At 38.8% G+C, this 23,133-nt stretch overlaps 1 protein-coding gene across 1 annotated transcript; it reads left to right on the plus strand.

The window, feature by feature from the left end:
* On the plus strand, window positions 1-21,284 carry EXOG (exo/endonuclease G). Its single transcript, XM_009558346.2, has 5 exons — window positions 1-178; window positions 3,450-3,589; window positions 5,308-5,384; window positions 8,336-8,450; window positions 19,784-21,284. The coding sequence occupies exons 1-5, from the start codon at window positions 1-3 to the stop codon at window positions 20,243-20,245; spliced, it is 972 nt and encodes a 323-aa protein (XP_009556641.2). The 3' UTR covers window positions 20,246-21,284.
* Window positions 21,285-23,133: the final 1,849 nt, after the last annotated feature.

Genomic DNA, 23,133 nt, shown 5'->3' on the forward strand with positions numbered 1-23,133 from the left:
ATGACCACCTGTTTATTTTTCTCCTTAGAACCAGTAGAAGAATCTCTGCTGGAAAAATATGGATTCCCTGAAGCTGGAACAGAGACCAGATGTTATACAAATCATGCACTGTCTTATGACCAGGCAAAACGAGTGCCTAGATGGGTGATTGAACATATTTCAAAACAGAAGACACTGGGTATGTCGGTATTAATTTTCTTATATTTATGGCACCTGGCATGGGCTTTGCAGGTCACAGAACGTGGACGTAGGAGCAGGCAGGAAAAACAATCCTATAGTGATCTCTAGGCATGTTTTTTTTCCACCCATTCATGATCCTGCTGGAAGCAGCAACCCTCTGGGTGAATGTCAGCTTCATGGCAGTATCAAGGCTGATGTTGCCGGCGAAGAGATGTGACAGTGTTGGTTGAAGATCTCTTCGGTATTCTTTCTCTTGTTGGGACAAATCTGGTATTGAACGTACAAGGTCCTGAAGTGTGCAGTATGCTCTTGGCTGAGGGACTGGGTATTAAAGGAAGGAATCAAGAACTAGAGCTACTTCCCATGAGAAATTTCTGCTATGAATTTACCTGGTAAGAACCAGGTCTGTGTATCTGTGCCAGTGTAAACACTCTTAAGTCATTTTGCAGGAGGGAAGCTTCACTTAACTCTTCTAAACGTGAATGGAGAAGAGATGAAAAACTGAATATTAAACTTTTCCTGCCTGATTCAGACCTGTGATGGCCAGTGTTATTGCTCAGGTGCATAAAATTGCTCTTGTTTCCTTAGGTAGCGTAGTTACTTTTGTGGTCCAATTTATGTCAGTTTAGGTGCTGCCCCATATGTGTGATTGCTTGTCAAGTCAGTGCCTTTAGTGGCCACGCTGTTTCACCTACAGATCTTAAAGAGGTTTGCTCAGAATGGAAGAAAATGTCCATCTGTGACATAAAAATGGAACAAAGGATGTCAACAGTTGGAATTGTTCAAAGCCAGATGTGTCATGCGAACTTGCTGCAGCCAGTCTTGGCTTTGTTGCAGTGCTGTTGTATTTTCTGATGTATCTAATACTCTCTCTGCTCTTTATGCAAGACAGAGGCTCAGTGATTTTTTGCTGTCAGTGTGAATGAAATATGAGTGGTATACAGTCATTGTAAATTAAGTTTATAGCATTAGTTCAGTTTTTATAAGGCAAATTATTAGCGATGGAAGTAACTGTGTAATTGTGAAGTGTTTTATGAATGCAGTAGTCCTCTAAATATATCTTAATCACTGTCTTCAAATTACTTTTCAAAATTAAAAGCGTGATCCTGAAAATATTTATAACCAACCTCTAAGTAGCATCATTGATTCCACTTCTTTCTAAAAAGAAAACAGTAATTCCAGGCTTACTTTCAAGTAGGCCTCAACAGGCGAATTATTAAAATGTTTTCCCAATGATCAGATACAACTAACATGAAAGTTGAAATTAAACATCTTGAAGCATTCAGCTCTGATTTATGTTTGATAGCAACTGTAATTGAGATTTGAGATGGAACTGTGTTATTTGGGGAAGGTCACAGAAGCCTTCCTTTTCCTAGAGTTTTGAAAGGATGTGCTGTTTAAAAATAAATGTATTTAAGTGTTTGAAAAACACAGTGGAAAGAAATTAGCTTTAAATGTAAACGAGATATGCAAAATTGGTTACAGAAGAAATTAGTCATTGTTACCAAAGTAGTGAACAGAGAATAAATGAGGACGTAGTTTTTCATTTTTTCAAGTTTAATTGATAAATTACAATTTGTCTTTTTAAAAATCAAGAATTCTGTTGTTTTGCTCACTGATAAACTTGTCAGTGCTTCCTAAGCATCAATCCTATGTTAAAGTATTATGTCACATTCTTACCAAACCAGAAAGGAAAAGTGAAGCTACGTCTTTCTACCTGCACTGTGTCAAGATGCTCTGACCACCCCTCTGTTTTGACATCATCCCCCACACACGTATGTACAGACAGTCAGCAGAGAGGAAATTGCTTACAAGCACTAGTTTCAGGGAGATGCATTATCCATATGCATGCTTGTTTTCCACCCCTTCCGTTCTTCCTTGTGGTCCTTACATTTTCTTGGTCTCTTCAGAGAGCTGCCAAGTGGAGTGCACCACACTTTGCTCTCTGTATGGAGCACAAGGAAGCACTGGGTGCCTGTGAACTCAACGATAATATTGACGTGAAAGTCAGAGTGTATGCAGTTTGTGTGCGCGCACACAGTCAGCTACAGAAGAAAGAGCAATTCTAACAACTAGCAATGATGACTACTGAAAATTGCCCCTCACGTATTGCAACAGGAAGCGCTTTATAAATTGCCAGGTTTGAGGATTATTCTCTCTGCTCTGTGCAGGTGGTGATTCCTGCTTAATGAAAAGAGACTATGTAATGGTCCTGTGTGTAGCATCTGTGAAATTATTCCTAAGGGAGCACGTTGAATTTTATAAAGAAAATTCAGTGTGCTGTAGGTACTTTGAATTGCACTGTCTTTTGGGTAAACAAATGTGGAAAAAAGTGATGGTGCTCTAAGCCAGTTGTTTACCAGCTTTGTTGACCCGTTGCACAGACACAGCTGAGCCAGAGTAACTCGTGCAAGTCTCTTCTGAGCATCACTTTTGCAAGGAAGTAATTCATGTTTGGGATGAAGCGGTCTCAAAAGTTTTAGCCTGCTTAGAGTAACTTCCAAGGATTTGGCTGGAACTCTACACAGTGCAAGGGTACAAATATAGTATGGCCAGTAAATCTAGGAAGAAGTCATAGTCTCACCAGCAAAGACAGCAGCTTGGAATGGGCTGCCATCTCTGCAACACTTCAGTGAGCTTCCCCGAAGAAGCTTTTGTTTTCCCAAAGACTTAGCACTAGTCACTTTTGTGCATAGTTCCCAGATGTCTGGAAAGAGAGGACAGGAATCTTGGAAAGGAACAGGAAAGCTCTACACTTATTTCTGTGTCCATGAAGAACAAAACACTTAAGACTTTCTCTTGAATGGGTTTATTATTTTTTTACCAGGTGTAACTTTATCAAGATAGACCCATTCTGCTTCCAGGCTGGACTTGGAAAAAGAAGAAATACTTGTAGGAGGTCAAACATAAAAATACAGATCTGAAGATCTGTATATCTTCATTGTCCTAAAAAGTGAATCTGGAGTGGTTTATATCTTTAGCAATCTTGCCTTTAATATTCATCTCAATTTCTGGTATTTTGCTTTTGTTTTTTTTCTCTACAGTAAGCATGTTAGAATTTCTAATGTGTAGCGGGAATTAATTTAGCACTGAAGCTCAGATATTTAAGTTGAATTCTTCCCTTGTATGGTTGAGAAGAAAAATACTTCAGATTAATGTGCAGAATCCTTAGGCATGGGTCATTTGGAAAGATGTGATAGCCAGTTCTTTTTGTGTTGTTGTTATGATGATTTAATGATAACCTAACAATTTAGCATGTTATTCCTCAGGCAATGCAGACCGAAGGCACTGTAAATTCAGACCAGATCCTAATATCCCTCTAATATTTAGTGCTGTCAATGAAGACTACCTTGGGAGCGGATGGTCACGAGGACACATGGCACCAGCGGGAGATAACAAGTTTTCAACAGTAGGACTTTTTTTCTTTAGTTTTAGTTTATCAGTTGGGAAGGGTGAAAAGACTCCTAGAAGTAATGTGTAATGTTCCTTTTGCAGTTTATTTTGAGATGGAACATGGTCTTATTATTGATGCGCAGACCTGGACTTGGAGTTACAAGTTCTGTTCCTGACTGAGCACTGTAGGATGTTCTCACAGTGTGCTTCAGGCATGTAAATCAGGTGCAACCCCTGGTGACATACCTCTCTTTGTTAAATCACACCTAGGTTAGCTTGTTTGGCAGAGGTGATGTGAATGTATGTTGTTCAATATAGTGTTAAGCATTCTCCACAATCTCTTGTATGTCACATTGTCTGTCTTAAAAATGTGGATGATAACCTTCACCAACCAGACCTCAAAAGTGTCTTCTGATGCTCAGTTAAGGAGAGACGAGAAATGATGACTTCATTCTGGCCTACAGGTCCTGAGATGTTTAAGGCTGGATTGATCAAAGCAAAGATGCTGTTGAGTACTGTTCTGTATTGGCAAGGGTGATTGCCTGGATGATTTAAAAGGCTTTTTCCTTTCTCTGTGAGGTAAATTAGAACCTTCTTTTGCCATAGTTCTTTCAGTCTTTAAAATGTCTTCCACCTGCCATTTATTTGAGCTGTAAGAAAAACATGCCCTAATGCCTTGGCTAACTAACAAAGCAGCCTTGGATTTATTGGATCCTCTTGTGAAATGTGCCTAATGCAGCAATTTGTCAATTAAGAAGCAGTTTGAATTTGTATTTCTTCCAGGCAGAATGGTATGCAGTGTGGCAGAGTGATGCTGCAGTGGCGTGTAGTGGATGAAAGAACGAGTTGTTTGGTTTCTGCTGGAAGTGTCTTTGTGGTTATTTATTTGTGATACCTGGAGAGTTTCTACTATCTGTGCAAAGAGATCCTTGACCTGCCTTGAAATGCGGAGAAATGATACAATTTTTCAAAGACAAGTTTATAAAAAGTTAATTTCAAATTTAATTAGTGCAGATAGTGTTTGCGTATTATCCCACGGAGTTCTGTCAGCCCCTTCACTTTGAAGAAACAGTATGTTAAAAAATATTGACAAGTACAGGACTATGAAGATTCTGGGTTAAGATCTTGGAAATCCTGCATGTGCCTAGTTTTTTCGTGCCAGGCTCTTTGCATTTGGAGATATGTGGACTTCAGAGAGATTTATGACGCTTCTTGAAGATAAAATTAAGCAGATATGTAGATATTTGACCATTAAGGTCTCTTAATTTGTTTCATTGCCTGCACGTTACAAGTTTGTAAAATATTGATAAATATTTTTAATAAAACCTTTTTTTGTAAGGGAAAGCAAAAGCTAGGCTTTAAGGCAGTCAAATAAATTAAAAGCATGGGTGAAAGCATTCTTTCCATTCAAAAAGAAAAGTAGCTAGTTGCTTCCAAAGGTATTACAGAACTGGGTATGTGGTAATTCCTGTGCCTCTAGAATTGGACATACTTGTTCTATGCTTCTATCACAAAAAAAAAAATAAATAAGTCTGATACATTTTGCAAGGTTTGCACCTCAGTTATGCGCCTCTTCATCCAAAATATTTTTGGAGATGTCTGGATATAGATTTTATTTGACCTTTTATTTGATAAGGTTAAGACTACACTAGATTCTGATCCAAAAACTTCTAAAATGCATTTTCAGCTCATAAATATTTCAATTAAATGATATTATTTTCTTTCTGTATGCAGAGAGCTATGGCCGAAACATTTTATCTGTCTAACATTGTGCCTCAGAATTATGAGAATAATGCTGGATTTTGGAACAGGTGAGAATGTACTTGTAAGTAAACTAAGTGAAAAATATCAGGCAGTGGCATAAATAAAAAATGTTGTATTTATAAAGCTTTTTCACATCAAAGTGTTTGGGAGCACTCCACAGGCTATCTCTGTAGTGATCATAGCAACCTTCTCTGAAATAACATGCAGTTCAGTCCTCACAGTGCAAGAACAGTGTAACGAGTACTTTAGTTCTTTATTCAGTCAAACTGAGGAGGACATTTATTTAGAATAGATAAAAATACTACTTCTGGCTGATGTGGGTGAAAGTAGCAGGCTTCACGCCTTTGTCCTGAAGGACAAATCAGTCGAAGCAAGGAAAGGGTTTAGATCTTTTTTAACATCACTTCCTCAAAAAAGCACTTCCAGTGCGAGAGTATTCACATCTCTGTATGTCGACATTGGTTCACTTTGAATTGGAGAACTGAGTGCTCCCTACTGAGCTGTCACTCCTTGAGGTCTTAGGTGCTTCTTCGAGTACTGGCTTCCAAGTCGCTTGTGAATGCTGGCAGGGTAAGCTTTGAGGTGAAGTGAGTGGTTGAAAAATTTAAACTTTCTTCCTGTAGGACTTTTATTCTTTACTTATTTGAGCAGAGGAGAACATTAATAAAAGTAGTATTCATCCAGTGCTTCTTTCACAGGACATACAGAATGTTAAGGCTCAGAAACAGGAGGGGAAAATGGTGAATTTCACAAGGTTCTCTCAAGGGAAGGTTAGCAGAATTATGTACAGTATTGTACGAAAGGTCTGTCAAAAATGCATCATCACTCAGTTACACATTGCTTTCCAGTTTTACAAGAATGCATATAAAATCATATGAGGCTTTTGGTAAGGTTATACTCCTTTATAGACATATAAAATGCTATAGCATTTTAAGAGGGTTTTTTTGTGTTATTTTAGTGCCTCAAGTATTTGAGCATAAAATTCCCTTATACCAAAGCTAAGTATTTGTACCAATTCAAGTTTGGAAGCCCTCATTATTTCCCTTGAGCAGGATCTCTCCCTAATCAGGAAGTCAAGGGGAGTGTTTGAAAATTTCCCTTGGCACTCTCAGCCTCTCAGTTTAAGCAGCTACAACCAGTTTCTCCCAATGCCAGCACCCTGTCCCCACAGTTTAAATACATGAACAAGGTATTTGTGACACTTATTTTGTCAGTCACTTGTTTAATCATAAATAGTTTAAAGATACACTTTAAAGTGTGTCCTATCCCTTCCTGGCTTCAGCACTCTCTTCCTTTCTCTTTTTTTTTTATTTACTTGCTTCTTGTTCTGAGGTGCAGGTAGGCAATACAGCTTAGTCAGTTTAACAATCTGTTCATTTTTAAAGCAGTATTTGCCCTCCAGCCCTGTACTTTTTCTGTTTCCCCAGTTCCATCTCTGGTACTAGCCTGACTTGTGGTAAGTTAATTCCATTTGCTAACCCACATTAAACTGATCCACATTTTTTTTTGCCTGGTTATGTTTCTACTAGGTTAGAAAATTGGATCAACTGGTGAGATGAGTGCCAGAGTGAACATGGAAGATGGAATAGACTGTTCACCTGGGGCAGACAAAGGGAGCAGTAGGAAAGGGGAGAGAAGGACTACATCTTTCAGCAAGCTATTAGATAGTAAGCTGTTAGATTGGTTCAGCGGTGTCGTCTAACTGCACCTTAGTACTTATTCCTCATTCTCATGTACCAACATGCATGCTTCTTTCTGCTCTGATGTTTAACTGTCATTTTCTGTCTTATTTTGAGTGCCATTTCATGGTCACTGTAATCTGGTCTCTTTCCCTACTGACATTAAAAGCAGTTTACTCCATAGCTGCATCTATTCCCATTCTTCCTTTGTGTGAGGTGATGTTTGTATTGCCTTGCCATGAGACACCTTGAGGAGCTGAGCTGCAGAAGCAAAGCTGACAGCAGGAAAAAAGCTGGCTTGTGGTCAGTGCTTTGGCTTATCACATGACAGCTCACTATTACCAAAAAAGAAGAGGCTCATTCTTGCTGGTTTTGGTTTGTGTGAGCTGATTTAACTCACTAACCCAGCAGAGAAAAAAGGCTGGTTTTGTTCAGGGTTATTGACCGATGAAGAGTGCCAATGGTGGCCCAAGTGAGAGGTGTGAGGAACAAGGATGAGAAAGAGAAAGGGAGTGAAACCTCCCCTTTCAGAGGCAGCCAGGTTAATTTGGCTCATATGCTGGTGTGTTTGTCCATTTGAGTGAAATGCAACTCTTCCTTTACTAAAGGACTAATGGCTGTGATTTTTATAACACTTGGGGTGTTAGATCAAAGACAGGCTGTAATCTTTTGTTTTATATAAAATAGGCATCATACAGAAACCTACTTATTTGGAGAAATATTTTATGCTCTAAACTGAATCAGTTTAAAAAGCAAAGATAATGTTAGGGTTGCTGGAGTTACTACTTTACTTCTAAATAGTTTTATATAAAAAAACCCTAAGTAGACTTCGTGGGAATGGCAGGGGAAACTTTCCTAAGTACTTTGAGCTAAGAAGAGGGTGTTTGTTACAAGACATTGGTTCCTTGGGGAGGAGCATACAAATCCAGTAACATGGTAGAACCTTTTGAAGTAAGAACGCCACAACCTGCTGTTTAAAACAAGTATCTTACAAATCCCAAATAACCATCAACGGTATCTTTCTGCTTTCAAGTGTGGGAGTACGTAGAGAATTCAGATTTTGAGGACAGGCAGTAAGACTACAGAAGCCATTTTCAAATTTGTGCGGTAACGCCTGTCTGTAAAGAAATGAACCTGGGACAAGCGGGAGTTATGACTTGGGCATGCATTTTTGTGTTCTTTGACTTGTGAGTCAGTCACAGGAGTTTGGAAAAATGCTCCTGAACTGTCAGTATTTCACCTTGATCTTCACAGTATGTTTCAAAGATTATTATGTTATTTCCCAGCTGACTTTACCCTGTCTGACAAATGTGTTCCAGAATGGAGATGTATTGTCGGGAATTGACAGAGAGATTTGAGGATGTTTGGATAGTTTCTGGACCTCTGACCTTGCCTCAAACAAATGAGGATGGAAAAAAGAGCGTTACTTATCAGGTATGTATATAATTGTATGTTGCTGGGTTAACAGTCCAATGGTAATACTTTTATTTCTGTAAAATTTATATTGTGTCTCGATAAAGCAAAAATGCATGAAATGCCTAGTGCTAGTTGGGACAAGTTCAGTGGAGACATTATATCTTGCCTGCACATCAAAAAATATAATTTTAAAATAATTTGTTTCATTTAGAGAGAGAACCCTATTAAAAATCTGGTCACAGTCTGCAGTAAAACTATTTTCTGACTTTTGTAATACATCACAGTATCTAAGCAGAGAGTTAGTGGGGTTTGTTCATATGTATGCCTCTACACAATCATTTATTGAATATTTCAGGAACAGTGCAATAGCAAAGTAAGGTGGGTTCCTCAGAAAAGGGTATTGGAATGCCTGTGCTCCATTAATTTCAGTAACGGATGTTTGCTGATATCACATATGCATCACTTAGATGAGGCCTGGCAACTGAGATTCCGAGTGTACAAAAGGCAGCTGAAAAGCTTCATTTGAGTTCAGTAGGTGTTCAGTGAATGCAATGCAGTCACTGGTCCCTGGTACTGGCACCCCTACCTTCTTCTTTTAGTTTCCCATTTTTATCACCTGCTTAAAATACTCTGAACGTCCAGGACTGATCATGCACAGTCTCTAGAAACCATCTGTGATAGGTAGGAGGGGCTATCAAGTTGAGAGGTGATTTTATTATTGCTTATCCTGACTTACTCTTTGTAAGCATATGTTTAGACATCTGTAGGATCTGATCATAGTAAAGTATTCAAGGAGGGAGTATTGCCTTCTGCCCCTACTGTAATGAGATTATTGCTCTTTTCACTTGCTAGATGAAAGCTGGCATAATGCAAGTAATAAACGCTCTGTTTTACATATACGTCTTGAAAACACGCTTTTCCTTGAAAATAAGTACTTAGATCAACTGCAGCTTCAGCTGGTGAGTGATTCGGATGTCCACCTAGTTCTCTGAGGAGCAATGAATAAGCCTGCTATAAACAAGCCCCTCTTTCAGAGGGATATGAAAGACACAAAATGGAGAGATGTTCAGCTTTCAACACTGGCTTGTTTACTGCTAAAATTTAGGCACTATTTCTCCATTATAAATACACAACAGATTTCCGTTTGATTAAACGAGGAACTCAGTCGTGACAGAATGTGATTTTTCCTGTTTGCTTTTACTTTTTTACTTCTTTAAGAACTGTCCCTTATTTCCCTTATTTTTTTTATATATACACATTGACACATCTATAACCTTGACTGTGACAAAATCAGCTTTGGGTTTGGTTTGTTTTTTTTTTCCTAGACAGTCCTCTGTTATGCACGTGAAAATGCATTAATAATAATGTATCTTTCTCACATTCAGTGGCAGTTCCAAGCTTCAGCTCTCGACGTATCTTTGTAAGGAAGGTGACAACCATGCTCGTTTTTTCAAACGGATAAATAAGTCATGGTTAGGGAATATAACCAGTGCCACCCAATAACTTAGCAACAAAGCCAGCTTTAGGCTGGCAATGCTTCCTTGCCACCTAGAGAGAGAGTGCTGACTTCACTATTGCCCGTTATACTTTCCAGTCCTTTCCTTTGTATGCCAGTGCTAATGATGGTCAGATCCTTCCACAAGATGCTTAATTACCCAATGCAATAGAAAATCATCCATACTGGACTCTTTATTTGCTTTCTGGGCTTATTTTCTGCTGCCATAGCAGCACACAGAGCAGTCCAGCACTTGCTAGTGACAGCATGAGTAGTATGTCAAAAGCACATAGCTCGGAGCAGGAGGGAAGTGTTCCTGTTAAACAGTGTTGAGCTGAGTGTTTGGCTTACTGTCATGCTGAATGGTACTATAAGAGTTCTCCAGGTTTGCACATAGCTTGCTGGAATTTGCGTCCTTGTAGCTGCCAGGATATTGCATTTATTTTTTATCACTGAAAATATACATTCATCTTACATAGCAAAGAATTAAAAATCCTGCGCTGACTTGGACGTTTTATAACTGCAAATGATTTTCCAGGAAGCAGTTGAGTCATCCATCAACAGCATCTATCAACTGCTTTGCTTTAATCTTGGTCATCTTTCTCTAGTTTTTCTCTAGAGAAGGTGTTTACTTAGAAGAGAAAGATTACATTTTCTGAAAAATGATCGTGTCTCTCCATTTTAGTTTTGAAATGTAAATTTTAGTATTCCACCAGTAAAGACAAGAGCAGGCACTGCATCTTACTGCCTTTATTCAAAGTAACTTGGTACCAGGGTGTGATGATGGAATAGTAGTGGCACAAAATGTCCATGCCTTTGATCATCATATCATTCTGCTCTTGTCTGTTGCCAAGATGTCTTCATCATCTTTAGGTTTGATGACAACTCTGGTCTTTTATGAATGTTTTATCAGTTTTGGTCTTAATATAAGCTGTGAAGTGAAGTCCAATGTGAGATGGAAAACAGTGGAATGATGGTATTTGTGTTTTCATTTCACCATTTGGCCACATTCATAAATTCTTTACTCAGCTTCCTAGGGTGAGATTTATTATGTAAATTGATTGATGTTTAAGTACAGATAATGCTGTCTGCAGGTGGGAAATATGAAATGTTCATTTGTTTTTTTGTTTTGTTTTGAATATTAGATCATTTGATTTGGGTCCTCTTTGGCTGCACTTCCAAGTGGAAATAAATGCAGGCTGATAATTGTTTTCTTATTTTGAAATCACTTTATGGTATATGTTCTTGTGCTTGCCATTGAAGTTGTCCTTTGGGGAAAGAGACTTCACAGTGGAGTGGTTTGTTTTTTTTCTTTTTCCATCTTACACTTAGAAGAGGGAATACAAGCCGTCAAAGCGCTGGAGAGAAGGTCTTTTCAAAAGATACCTTGGATATAATTGCAGTCATGGCCATTGATTTTGGTGGCCTGGGGTTCTGCCCTTAAACCAGGAACACTAAGAGTTGGCAGCTCTTACCTGTCTTTCAGAGTGGACTGTGCTAGGTTCAAACAAGTGACTTAGAAATGAAAGGCTTTTAGTCCTCCTTGTTTGGGCTTATGAAGCTGTTGTGAGAAGGTGTCCTTTTGCTTTGTATGTGCTGTTTAAGGAGAAGTGCTGAAGTATACACAATCACGCTGAAATTCAGAACCTATAATCTGGTGATGTGACTGTTAAGGCAGAGCTCTCTTCAAATGTTTTTATTCTATTCTGAGTCTATAGCTATGGGAGAAAGAAAACACAGAAGTACTACAGTGAATGCGTCTGCATTGGTTTGTTTCAATCCTCTCTTCAATCTTCGTTTCCTTGGTTTTGGGTAAAGGAGTGTTGAAATACATATCCATGGCTTTACAGTCTGGTGTTTTTTTCATCTGACATCTAAAAAGGTTATTTTTAGATCACTATAGAAGAAAAACAGAGCATTGGTCATGGCATTGTTCCCAGTTCCTGTTTGGACACTGGTACCATTTGCTGTATAATTCCAGAAAGGGAATTAACCTTGAACTCCTTAGATGCCATCATTGTTATATCTATTGGCTGAACTTGCTGTATCCTCAGATACGTTCTGTCATTTCATCTGTCGCCAGCAGAGGCTTTTATTGCAAAGAGTAGATTGATGACTGTGCTTGGTATATGAAAAACATATTTTGAGAATATATATGTAAAATAGAATGCCAACAGGAAAAATGTTTTCTGTTTCACTGGAGAGGCAGATGCAGATTTTTCGTCTTTGCCCAGATCAAATCAAAATGACATTGTCTTGTTTTATACATTATTGTACTCCAGTGGCTGTCACTGTACTGGTTTTCCTCCATCAGCAGATTTGGAGTTTGAAATACAAATGTTGCAGTAATTCTGCTGCTTCATGCTCAATGCTCCACCCTTTTACTCCCAGTGCCACTGTAATAAATACTAATTTAAGAAGAATTGACTGTGACTGGTGAATGAAAGTACAGTTTAGACAACATTTTGTTGTTTGAAGAGACATTTTTCTGTACTTTGTAGTGATATTCTGGGTTCACGCTGAAATTGTGTCTGCTGTTTAATTTTCAAAATTGAATTAACTAGGCTGGGCCAGAGATGTGCAATCACTGTACCAGAAGATGTACTTACTTGCCGTCTATTTCTGTGACAAATAAGTCCTTGGGGAAATAAATTGCACCGCTCAAATATGACACGGTGCTTTATGATTTTCCGCAGTCGACTTTCAGTAGCAGAGGTTTTCTTCTAGCCAAGATACTATAGGGGGAGGGATCTTTGTTAAAGGAAGGGGTAAACCTGGGGACTGTTGCTGTTTGTTGGCTGCTTCAGATAGGCTCAAGGCTACACAGGCAACTGTTGTATCTAGGTCTATTGTACATGTCCTGTGAAACTTAAGTTTAAAGGGCTAGATCTTCAATCAGCTGGTGTAAACGACGTGGACTCTGTCAGCACTAAAATTAGACATGATGTACAAATGAAAATAATAGACAGGGGGTTAAGATTGGAGGAGAGGAGGCATCAAAGGTGCAGGATAGATTTATGGTGTTGCTTTTATTTAGCACTGTACCCATCTTGATGGTCTTTTTATTATAAGAGGAATAGTGATAGAAACTGTAGTGGATTCAGTGTTAAGTAACTTACTGGATTCTTTGGAAGTCTATCTTCATGTAAATAGAGTATCATAACGTGTGTACATACCCTCTTTATTAAAAAAAAAAGTGAGTTGGTGTGTCTGTCTTTTAATGCCATAACTATGTATTTAGGCACAGCTGGTTTTTACCATCTCTATTTTTTTTTTCCTCTCTTTTTTCAGGATTGCTGAATGATTTGGCAATACTAGTCAGACCAGCCATAACAAATTATATTTTCCTGAAGTACATACATTTACATTTTAGAGTGCTTGGCTGTGTGATGTTGTTACAGATTGTTACTATGAATTTTATCCGTTTTCAGTATTGCTAAGACTACCTTTACACCCAAGCGTGTATATTTGTACCACACGTGCTTGGTTCTTCTCAATGCCATCTGACAGACTTCTCTCAAATACTGGACTGAAACCCTACCAACACAATCAGTGCCTAACACAAATCCAGAAGGAAAAGGAGTGAAGGCAGTTAATGCTGTCAAAACAATCAAGTAAATAAAATCATACTGATAGCAAAGGGAATTTTTTTATACTGCCAGAAAGTCTGTTTCTGTACAGAATTTAGTATCAAATTATAATAAAGCTCTAGATTGTCAAACCTGGGGTCACATCAGCAGGAATAATGTTATCTACAGTAAAACATCTGATGCATTTGGTCAGTATCATGCCTCGAGTTACAGCTAAAACAAAACAAATGGCTATTCAGAGAAAATGACTGTCTTATTTTGGGTGACAGGAATTCTGTCCATCAAGAAACATAACAGAAGTTTTAATTTTGTTATTGCCAGACGTAGGTGGAAGTATTGTTACATAGAGAATTGTGTGTATGCTTGTTTTCAGTCATTTCTGATTTTCAGTATGGCTTTGTTCTCAACTCTAGTTGTTACACAGAGAAATAGGGAAGAAACAGTTACTGGAGTGTAGAGGGAATTTCTGGAACTATCATTTTCATGTATTTGATGATGGCACCCTCTGAGGCAAGGACTCTTCATTGTGTGTTGGCAGTTAAAGTCATGATTGAATGTGATTTCTGTTTATCAGGTTTTAAGAGAGTCTCAGATAATTGCCAATCCAGAGCTGGCTCCAGCAGATGAAAGGCTTGTCCCTTCTGCTAATTCTCTCCATGGTTGATTTTCATTTTCTAGTCACTAGGTGGCAAAATACTACTTTTAAATTTGTGAATCCTTTCTTTTAAAAATTATTCTTACCCTTTTAGAAGAAGATGCATTTTTTGCCACTCTGGAAGGCTGTAACAAGTCCAGTATAAAATGAAAATATGATAACATTTGTTATGATAACATTTGTTATCATATTTGTGTGTTTTAAAGATTTCTAGTATGGGTAACATTTCTTTTTTCTTCTAACATAATCTCTCTGGTGTTCAGCTGTTACACCTAATATATTCCTTTTTTCCTGTTCATGTAAGAATGGAGTTTTCTTTCTCATAAACCCCAAACTGTCATTTTTGGAGGTGTCTTTGCCTTGTATTTGTCCTAACTACCACCATGAAAGTGACATTAGTTAAAGCCGTATTGCCTAAACATCCCAGATACCATTAACAAATGTCTTTGTTGTTTATTGTGATGCTTAAGAACTCCACATGTATTATGAAATTGTGTCCTTTGTCCAATTTTTAAAATTATGACCAAGAACAATTCCATTTGGCCAAAATCAAAGGAAAGCCACGCATACAACAAACTTCCATTCAGTGACTTAGCTATAAGACCGAATTTATCAAAGCTCGCTGAGTTCTCTCTCTGTTTCAAGAAACTGTGTTGCTTCTGCCCTTACCTTTATCTGTCCCTGTGAGCTTGCTAAATTTGTATAACTGCTTACCAACATGTTTGTTGTTTTAGCAGTCTGTAACATTTCTAAATGTCAGGAGTTGCACGTTTTAATGGCCTGTGCTTGTGACAACTGTCCACATTTGATTGGGCATGGAGGAGTATAATAAATTTATACACATTTGTGGAATGTTGGTAACAATGTAAATAATAATAAAAATAATAAGCACTGTGTTGAAAATGACATAATTTTGCATTATTACATGATATCGGTTCAGTCGTAGGGCTTCAGCTAGTGCCAGATAGCCAAAGAAAACAAGAGCAAAGCAGCAGAGAAAGGAATAAGCAGCTCCAAAAACTCGAGGCAATGAACATTCTTTAGTTGAACTGATATGGACAGCAAAGAGAAATAGCATCTGAAATTTTACATTGGTTTCCCAAATCGTGATGGGAAATCAATTTTTTTTAATGCTATAAAAAGAAGGCTTTTTAGCTTGAGTAGGGCTTAATTTTGTTATGAGGCTTATGAAAATTCAAAAGATTAAGCAAAACGTTTTAGGAATAGCAAAACAAATTTTCAAAGGTTGACTGAAAAATTTACTGTGTGGCCTGATAGCAACATGTTGTGAAAGCATGTGGGACAGCAGTGATTTTCAGCAGGCCAATGCTGTATTTTCTTGCTTGTACTAGCACATGAGACCTTTTTTTTGAATCACAGATACGATTAAAAACTGTTGCTCTTCTCCAGCTGGGACAGATAGCTGTTTCCAGCATTGATTGCTGAAAGATCATCTGCTGCCTGTGGATGGACTAGCACAAATCAAAGTCAACATCTGTGCATGGATAATCTTAAGCCATTTTCTATTCTGTTACAATGGGAGCATATGCTATCTGCCTCTGTTAGGCATGCATTGAGATAAATGGCATGGTGCAGAGCAGAATAGTGATTCAGACTGCTGTAGTTAGGTAGGGAAATCCTCTAGGTGGCAATAGGAAATGAATTGTTGAGTTTGTTTTTTCTACCTATTGCTTCACTTCTGCAAAATCACACTTCTTTCCCTGGCTCTTGAGCTGTTTGAGTGTGGCAACTCTACGGCTTTATTCATGTGTAGCTTCTGTATCTACTCCCATAAAAAAGCAAATTGTGGGATATTACAGAGCATAATGATGGAAATAGTATGGTGTGCTCCAGAACTGCGTTTCCTTTTTAAATAGAAATCATTGAGTCGCACTGGCTGCATAAATTATTGGTGATGCATCCTGTGCATGGTTCACATAAGCATTAAACTGCAGGAAAAAAACATACATATTCTTCGTCACGCACATTTACTCTGTCAGAGAAATCAGGCACCCTACTTTGATGATGTTCTCCAGGAGAATGAGCTGGGGTTAGATGTTTTATACCCTATTCTGCATGTGGAAAGGAAACTTGTGGACTCTGGCTGTTTGGCACATTGAAGTTTGGTTTAATCACTTTAACAGTATTAGAACTCAGTGGAGTAATTACAGAAGTAGTTTACTGTTATTCAGAGGACTGGTATAAAGCCTGTGCACTACTTAATTTTTATTTAAATCTTCAAAAGAGAGCTTACATGAACCTGAAATGGTACATAGATTACATGTATGGCTATTGCCTATATAGAGTTGAGTTGTATTTAGAACTGTATTTCTCAAAAAGCCAACCCTTCCTTCATTTTGAACTTCTCCTTTCTTTCCTTCCCTCCTTCATAGGGGCATATACTATGCATAAATGTGCATTATTTTGCATAGAATATATATATTTGCATAATATTACATAAGCACAGGGTCTGTTTTCCCTTAACACCCACTTCAGGCATTCAGCATTTCCATTTCATACCTAACTATTCTGTGTGCGGCTCTATTCATTCCTCAGCCTTTCTATCCACCCACTCAGTCCTCAGACTTAATCCCCTGTTCCCTCTGCTAGCTCACTCAACACACATTCACCTGTTTGTTTTACATATGCCATATACCCCCTAATTGGAGATATTTGTGGCAGCTCCATCTGTGTGTTCACTCTTCCTCTAGTCTTTTATACAGTAAACAGAGGATGCTGGTGTGTATATGTGTGTGGGAGGTGTTGAGAAGGGGAGGGAGCCAAGCTGAGGAGAACCTGGTATGTATACATGTATTTATAGTGGAAAAAAAATATGCAAAGTGGCCTGGAAAAGGCAGTATAGGCCATCGTGTACAGGAATGCTGCACCATCGTGTACAGGAATGCTGCAGGTCAGGAGACTGTCGGCCCAGGGAGAACCTGGAGAACAGGGTTTAGTCTCACTGCTGCCTTCTCTGAGGAGGCTACAGCAGCTGAAGGGTGCAGCACAGCTGCACACAGCCTCTTCCTTCCCTTTTGCCCTGCCCTGGGAGCATGCAGGAGGTGGGATTGCAGTGCAAGCTTTGCAGGGAGAAAAGGAACCCCAGCCTTCTGCCTTATTTTCAGTCACTGAGTGCACTTGGGTGAATATGGAAACATGAACTCTCTTCTCTCCCTCTCAGAGCTTTTCATGCTTCATGGCTGCTTCCCTCTCACCACATACATTGCATGTACTCCCCAGCCTGAGTGCTGTCTATTGCTACTTGGTTAAACTCTCAACACTATTCATTTTTTAATTTGGTTTTAACCCACTAGATAGAACAGTGTGTTGATGCATAGCTTTTAGTATATTTTAAAATTACCTGTGCATCAGTCAGTTTTAATTATTTATGCAGTTGATCCTGAGGAGCTGTAACTCTGGTTTCACCCACACTAAATGCTAAATGCAAAGTGCTTTGACACTCAGGAGCTCTAATTTCCTTATCAAGAGATCTGTTGGCATTGAGAAGGAAAGATTTCGCATAAGGCATTTATTTATTGTTTACCAGTTTCAGTGACTGTTATGTGTCTGGGCAGAATTTTGATCAGGAGAAGGTTAGTGCCATAAACAAGGTAATTTCTGGACTGAAAAAAAACCAACACAGCAAAAAAGGTTTGAACTATGGCAAAGGCATAAAGTAGCCTAGTTTAGGGATGAGGAGGAAAATATTCTGTAACAGCATAAAGAGGTTAGAAAGCACGTTTGCCAGAGACAGTAGTAATGTTCCTACTACATTACTGTACAAAACATGAGAAAATTTTCTTTATCAGAGATTTCGCTTTCTCCTGAAAGTATTTTCTCTGATTTTGGTAAAACTTAAAGACCGGTCACTTAAACTGGCAACAGAGGTAGATGACACACTTCAAGCACTGAAATAATTCGTTACTGAAATCAGTTAACTATTGAAATAGAAACCTTCGTTCAGTAGCCACAGGCAGAGTTTAATTTAAAAAATTCATTTTCTCTTGCAGTAGTGCTGAGTACTTGCAGAATAAAGCACACACAGGAAGTGTTTCTTTTGTGATTGAGTTATACTGAATATATGAATGAACAAAGCATGTTTGAACTAATGTACTGGATTCATTTGTAAAATACTTGCAATTAATGTGATCAGTTATGGCAGTGAAATAAGTACCTGCTTTCTCAGAAATTGTATTTTAACTGTATTTAACAAAAAGCTGTCAGAACCCCAAAACAAGTGGTCTTTATTTTCACAGGTATTGCATATACTGGAAATAGTACAAAGTTATTGGATTTTATGTAAAAACCAAGATGCCTTTTAGTTTTTGTAATGCATCTGCATCTTTTTGTTCTGTTGCCAACAGAATAAAAGTACAAATTTTAGAAGTGTATTTATACAGAAGGGTTATGCAAATTCAGATTTTTCATATGTGAACCTGTTACACTTTGTTGGCAGATTCAGTTCAGCAATATTGGGGAAAAAAAAAAAAAGCCTGTTATAGTGAATGCATGAGCATCACTTTTTGAATACTGGAGAGATTACGTTTATCATCAATAGGTGTATTCCCTTCGATTTATTCCTGACACAGGGTGGGGTGTCTACTGTATACATAATGTGTGTGAGCTTTTAGCAGATTTCATGTGAATTCGGAATCATGATCTTCCTTTCCTGGTGCTTCAGTTAAATTCCTAGATCCTGGTCTGAGTGACACTGAAGGGAACCCAACACGTACAAGCTCTTAAGTTGAACCATAGCAAATTTCTGGAAGAAATAGTTGCATTTTCTTTGGATAGACTTCTCTTTCAAGATATTGAGTCATTGAACGTACTTCTTTAGGTCCCCTCAGAAAACTAGTTGCTTGGGTAACATAGCTTTTAAATACAGCCTGTGTATGAGTAATTGAAAAAATAACCAACAGAAGGTAAATTAGGGTTGATTTGAAATGCATATGAAGAAGCACATGATTTGGATCAGGTCAGGAACTTAGTATAGGGCCACTGTTACTGACAACAGCTTTCCTAGCATTAAGTGATACAGTATGAGAAGGGAGCTGGAGTCTTGGCTGACTCCCTGCTACCAGACAGGTTTTTCAGATTTGGTTCAAGTTCAAGTTTAAGCCATAACTAAAGTTGCATTTGCTTGGCAGATTTAAGTTGAGTTTGTCCTTTTACCAGAACTCGTTGTTGCAGATCTTTAAAAATGTTTAAGCAAGTATTGACTAATCTTTTGAACTTATGTCTGCATAATTCTTAACAATATAAAATAAAGTCAGTAGTGGTATCAAAGAAAGGCAGAGAACCCTCTGGGAAAGTCTCCTACCAACAGTGGCTGCGTAAACCTGCAGGGGAGTTTTCTTTGCCCTGCTTTTCCCATTTTGGAGAGGGATTCAGGCATTAAATATCTAGCTAATTCCTGACCATCCGCTATGAGGAGCTGCAGAGAAATAGTGGTTTCCACCCCAGCTTCTAGTCTGGTAACACTGCACAGGATTTTGCTGTGTACTTACCTGCTGTAACTTCTTTTTAGAGGCAGTAGGATTAGTCTCACATCCCTGCCCCCTGAACCGGTAAGATCTATTATCTGTCTGTAACTTAACTTTCCTTTTGACAGGTCATCGGAAAGGATGAGGTAGCTGTGCCGTCCCACCTGTACAAGGTGATCCTTGCCAGACGGAGCAGAACCTCTACAGAGCCCTTGGTACTTGGAGCTTTTGTGGTGCCAAACAACCCCATAGGCTTCAGTCATCAGCTGACTGAGTTCCAAGTAAATATTGAAGATCTGGAAAAAATGTCAGGTTTAGTTTTCTTCCCCCAGGTGGACAAAACCAAAGATGTTAAAAATATCTGTGAGGTGGATACCTGTAAACTGATCGGCTTCAAGGAATTTACATTGTACATCACAGCTCGAAAAGTGCAGAGTGCCCGTACGTTGCACCGGTTGGAGAAAGCCATGGCAGAGTTAAAGGAGGCAGGGATTGAGCCTGATGAATACCTCCTGAAGCTTTACAAGAAAAAGGAAGAAGAGTTACTGCAGGAAAAACAAGTAGCAGGTAGAGATGGGAAAGCTGGCTGAACACTTGTCCAGGAAGATGTTTGGGTTTTGTACTTTGACAGGGGAACTGAAGGCAAACTCAAAGACGAGGGCTCTGTGAGTTATCTTTTTTGGAATTATGGAAATAATAAAGAAACATTTGGAAGCTGGTGGGTTTGGAATAGCGTTCATTCTCGTGTAACATGATGCACACACGTGGTTTGCTGCAATACTTAAGTGTGGGAAAATGACCCCTTTCTGGTATGAATAGATTACTGGACTCCAGAAAAGGCTTTGTGCTATTTTCTAAGCGAGACGTCAGGCTTGGGGTTTGTATGGAATCCCTTCTAGGAACATCATAAAAATAGACAATAGACACCTTGGAAGTATAACTGGAACACGCTTAAATGTAATTCTGCCTGCAAATATCTTTCAGTCTGATGCTGTAGAAGCAGTGGTACTTTCTGGGATTTTTTAAAATTAAATTAATTTAGAAATATTTAATTTAATATGGTATTATGGACCTGTAGGACATAATCTGAATCCCTAACAGCCTTTACTTACTGGTGCTAACCAAACCAGATTGTCTCTTACCTCTCCTGACCTTGTGTACTTCAGGTACTTCAGCATGTCAGTAGCTGTCAGCTGTTAACATTTGCAGTGGATTTGTTCCATTCATGTATAATTCTACAATTATTTTTTTTTTAAAAGCAATAGAAGCAGAGTTTACACAGGTTGCTGCCAGTCAAGATTGGGCCTTCATCAGTTAATATAAGCTTAATATTTCACCTTCACCACTACACTTGGATGAATGTATTTTCTTGCATATTATTTAATTTGAGAGGTGAGCACTGCTTTGTTTTTGTTTGTGGTAGTCACTCACAGACGTTTTTTCCCCAGCATCAGTCTTTGATCTATAAACTTTGAGACGAAACTTCTACTTGAAAGCAGTAGATTGACTAAATATGTATTTCCAGTTCTCTTTCAGCATCAGTTGAAGTTGCTCAGATTTGCATTTGCATGGGAGATGTAGTGAAATTTTGTTTCATTAGTTTTGTACTTTATACACCTTAGACCTCAGAAATAAATTACTGTTATTTGTATCCTCTGAGATTTTTCATCTGAAAGAAAGAGTAAAACCTGGAATATTTAGAACTTTTTAAATTATAAAAATCTATTATAAATTTGGACTTGTACTATAAAACCACCTCCAGTAGTTTTAACATTGCGGGTTGGTGGTTTCTGAGAAGGGTCACATAGTGCCAGGCTGAATTGGGCTGTTTTCATGAAGGATGAATCAGGAGCATTATTTGGATGTTGTGAATCATTGGCTGGATGTTCCAAAGGCTGTATAGTTTCCTTCATCTCAGTTCAGTTGCAGTATCCAAAAGTGGATCACTTTGTGAAGCAGTTATGGTTCCCATGGCACTTTTCTGTTTCCCAAGAACACATTTACAATATCCAGACATTTAAAACCAGAGAAATGTGACTAGCTAAGGACATCATAAAAGCTTACCACCCACATAAATTAGAAGGAAATTGGGTGAAACCCTGACAAAACGTTTGCTCATTTCAATTTTAGCCCAGAATTTTGGTTGTTAATCTTTTCAGATGTAACAAAAACAGTGAACTGCAAAACAACAGGTCATCTCTCCCTCAGCAGAGCGTGGGAGATGTCGTCGTGTGTTACCTGGAATAACAAAGTGCCAGGTACTTCGTGTGCCTCTGGATGGTCTTGTGTGCACTTCACTGGAGTCCACACAGCCTTTTGGCCCTCTGATGGGGGCATTCTTTAGAAAACGTTCCTGGCCATTGCTCTTTGCATTGTCTTTCTATTTTCCCCATTTCTATTTTTTTTTTTCTCGAGCCTTCCACCTTCTTTTTCCTCTTGATCCTTTCTTCTGAGAGGTTACATGTCTCTCCTGCCGCATGCACACCCACCTTCTACGGAACAGATCTCATTGCTACAGTTACATGTCCATCCCTGTTGAAAAACCTGTTCGGAGGCAGCACCAGTTATATGCGAGGAACTCCATTTCTGCTGACAGCGTGCCATTACGACAATAGCAGAAGTGCCGAGTGTGACTTTGCTGTGGAAACCTGCTATGGAGACCAGCTGCTCCCTAATTCAGTTCCTCCTGGTGCCTTATGTGCCCCCTTGAATTCCTGCAAGCCCCAATTACCATAATTTTCATGCCTTGTGGCTTACCACATAGACTAGACCCCTGTGTAATTTTCAGCTCCATTTGAGCATGGTTGGTGTTCCTTGGCTCCCTTTGGAGGGTGGCAGCAGGTGGTGAACGGTGAAACCATTTCTAGTGCTGTTCTGTGCCAATGAGTACGTTTCTGCTGGTTTCCTTGTCGGAAGTAACTGTGGAGTCTAGCATATAGCCAGAAAAAAAAGTATTTGCTTTACAACAGGAAATGCAAGACAAGTAATAGCAACAGGGTGAGGCTTTACGCACTTGTTTGAGCCACCTTTGTAAGTAATTGCTTCTAGATTTTTTGTGAGAACTGTGCTCGTGTCTGTGTCCATCTGTCATTCCTGTTGCACGCTTAGTCACTTCCCACCTTTGTCAGTAGTGACAATGCAAACCTCTTCGAGACAACTAAGTATCAGAAGTCCAAGAAATGAAAAAGTCTGTCTTTGTTCCTCCACTGTTTTCGTGTGTTTGTTTTTAAAGCTAAATAACTGAATCGGGAGGGAAGCTGATGAGTAGGCTGTCCGTAGCCTCATACAGTGATTTTTCTGATATAACCTTGACTGTTGACTCTTGATTGTTGCTGCTACTCTTGACTCTGCGTGTAAGTGATGGTGAAGAGGACACAGAGGGGAATGTAGTGGGAGAGCTGGCACTGTACTCAAGGGCTGTGGGATGCAGTCCACTGGCTCTGCTCAGTGCACTTTTGGTATTTGGCCTTTTGAGGGC

This window comes from Cuculus canorus, chromosome 2 (assembly GCF_017976375.1).
Source record: "Cuculus canorus isolate bCucCan1 chromosome 2, bCucCan1.pri, whole genome shotgun sequence".
Classification (NCBI taxonomy): domain Eukaryota; kingdom Metazoa; phylum Chordata; class Aves; order Cuculiformes; family Cuculidae; genus Cuculus; species Cuculus canorus.